This window comes from Carlito syrichta, unplaced genomic scaffold (genome assembly GCF_000164805.1).
Source record: "Carlito syrichta isolate Samal-C Ts95f unplaced genomic scaffold, Tarsius_syrichta-2.0.1 Scaffold169151, whole genome shotgun sequence".
Classification (NCBI taxonomy): Eukaryota; Metazoa; Chordata; class Mammalia; order Primates; family Tarsiidae; genus Carlito; species Carlito syrichta.
In genome coordinates, this window is record NW_007113247.1 from 101,564 (window position 1) to 102,695 (window position 1,132).

Consider the following 1,132-nt stretch of genomic DNA (forward strand, 5'->3'; position numbering starts at 1 on the left):
GAAAATTCAGAAGGTAGCCAACAATGGATACAGAATGGGAGAGGACTAAGGAGAGGAAGTGAAGGAGGGTGGCCCAAAATAATAAAGCTCATTGAGGGTATGGCTTTAAGGCAACTGGGGACGCTTGAGAACCAAGATGATGGTGGGGAGGACTGGAGGGCTCAATAATTCGAGTCTTCGGGTAAAATCTTCCCAGGCATTACAAATCTGTGTTGCAAGAGGCAGCCCTCCTTCAAAATGATGGGGGGGAGGGCAGTATCTGGGCGATAGATAAGGGCCCCTCCTATAATTCTCACTAGAGGGCAGGGCTATACAGAGCTCCAGCTCGAGGCAAGATTTTTTTTTTTTTTTTTTGAGTCATAGAGTCTCACTCTGTCACCCAGGCTGGAGTGCAGTGGCTTGCTCACGGCCACTGCAGTCTTGACCTCCTGGACTCAGGTGATCTTTCTGCCTCAGCCTTCCAAGTAACCAGAAGCACAGGCGCGAGCCACGGGCCCAGCTAATTTTATGATTTACTGTGGAGACGAGGTTTCGCCAAGTTGCCCAGGTTGGTCTCAACCCCAGGGCCCCCTTGGCTAGGGCGGGGCCTAGATGACATTAAAGGTGGAACCTCCTGCCCGCCAAATCTGTGCTGGAGGGCGGGGCCTGGAGGCAGGAGCAGGGTCTCGGCAGGGAAGAGTGAAGCCCCGAAGCCTCGACCCAGACTCACCGGAGCTCCGAGAGCACCCGACCCGCCGGGACCGAGGCCGGGACCACGCCTCCCCCACGCGGCCCGGCGCTCACCTCTGCAGCGCTTCCGCCTGGCTCCGCAGCGCCGCCCGCAGGCGCCCCAGCTCCTCGCAGCGGTCGCCGCCGTCCGCCGGCAGCACGAACACAGCCGCCGCCCCCAGCCCCGCGCCGCCCAGCAGGGCCGCCGTCTGGTCCCGCGCCTGGGCGGCGTGCTGCGAGTCCCCGGGGCGGAGGTTCCGCACCGCCAGCAGCGGGGTGCCCCGGGCCAGCGCCGCGCGCGCTGCCTCTCCCAGCGCCGGGGCCAAGGGCTCCCCGCGCCCCTCGGGTCCCGGCAGCACCAGCACCAGCACGTCGGCCTCGGCCGCCCAGGGCCCCGGCGCGGCGGGCGGGCAGCTCAGCTCGC

The 1,132-nt window shown here is 64.1% G+C and overlaps 2 protein-coding genes across 2 annotated transcripts in view; both read right to left on the reverse strand.

Annotated features, from left to right (window-relative positions):
- ZNF428 (zinc finger protein 428) overlaps positions 1-1,132 on the reverse strand; it is a 34,977-nt gene that overhangs the window by 9,392 nt on the left and 24,453 nt on the right. The gene's annotated exons all lie outside the window — the stretch shown is intronic.
- Positions 1-1,132, reverse strand: part of IRGQ (immunity related GTPase Q) — a 4,309-nt gene that overhangs the window by 3,020 nt on the left and 157 nt on the right. The window contains exon 1 of the mRNA XM_008051233.1: positions 784-1,132. This exon is cut by the window's right edge and continues 157 nt beyond it. Within this exon, the coding sequence (XP_008049424.1) occupies positions 784-1,132 (349 nt within the window). The remainder of the gene's footprint in view (positions 1-783) is intronic.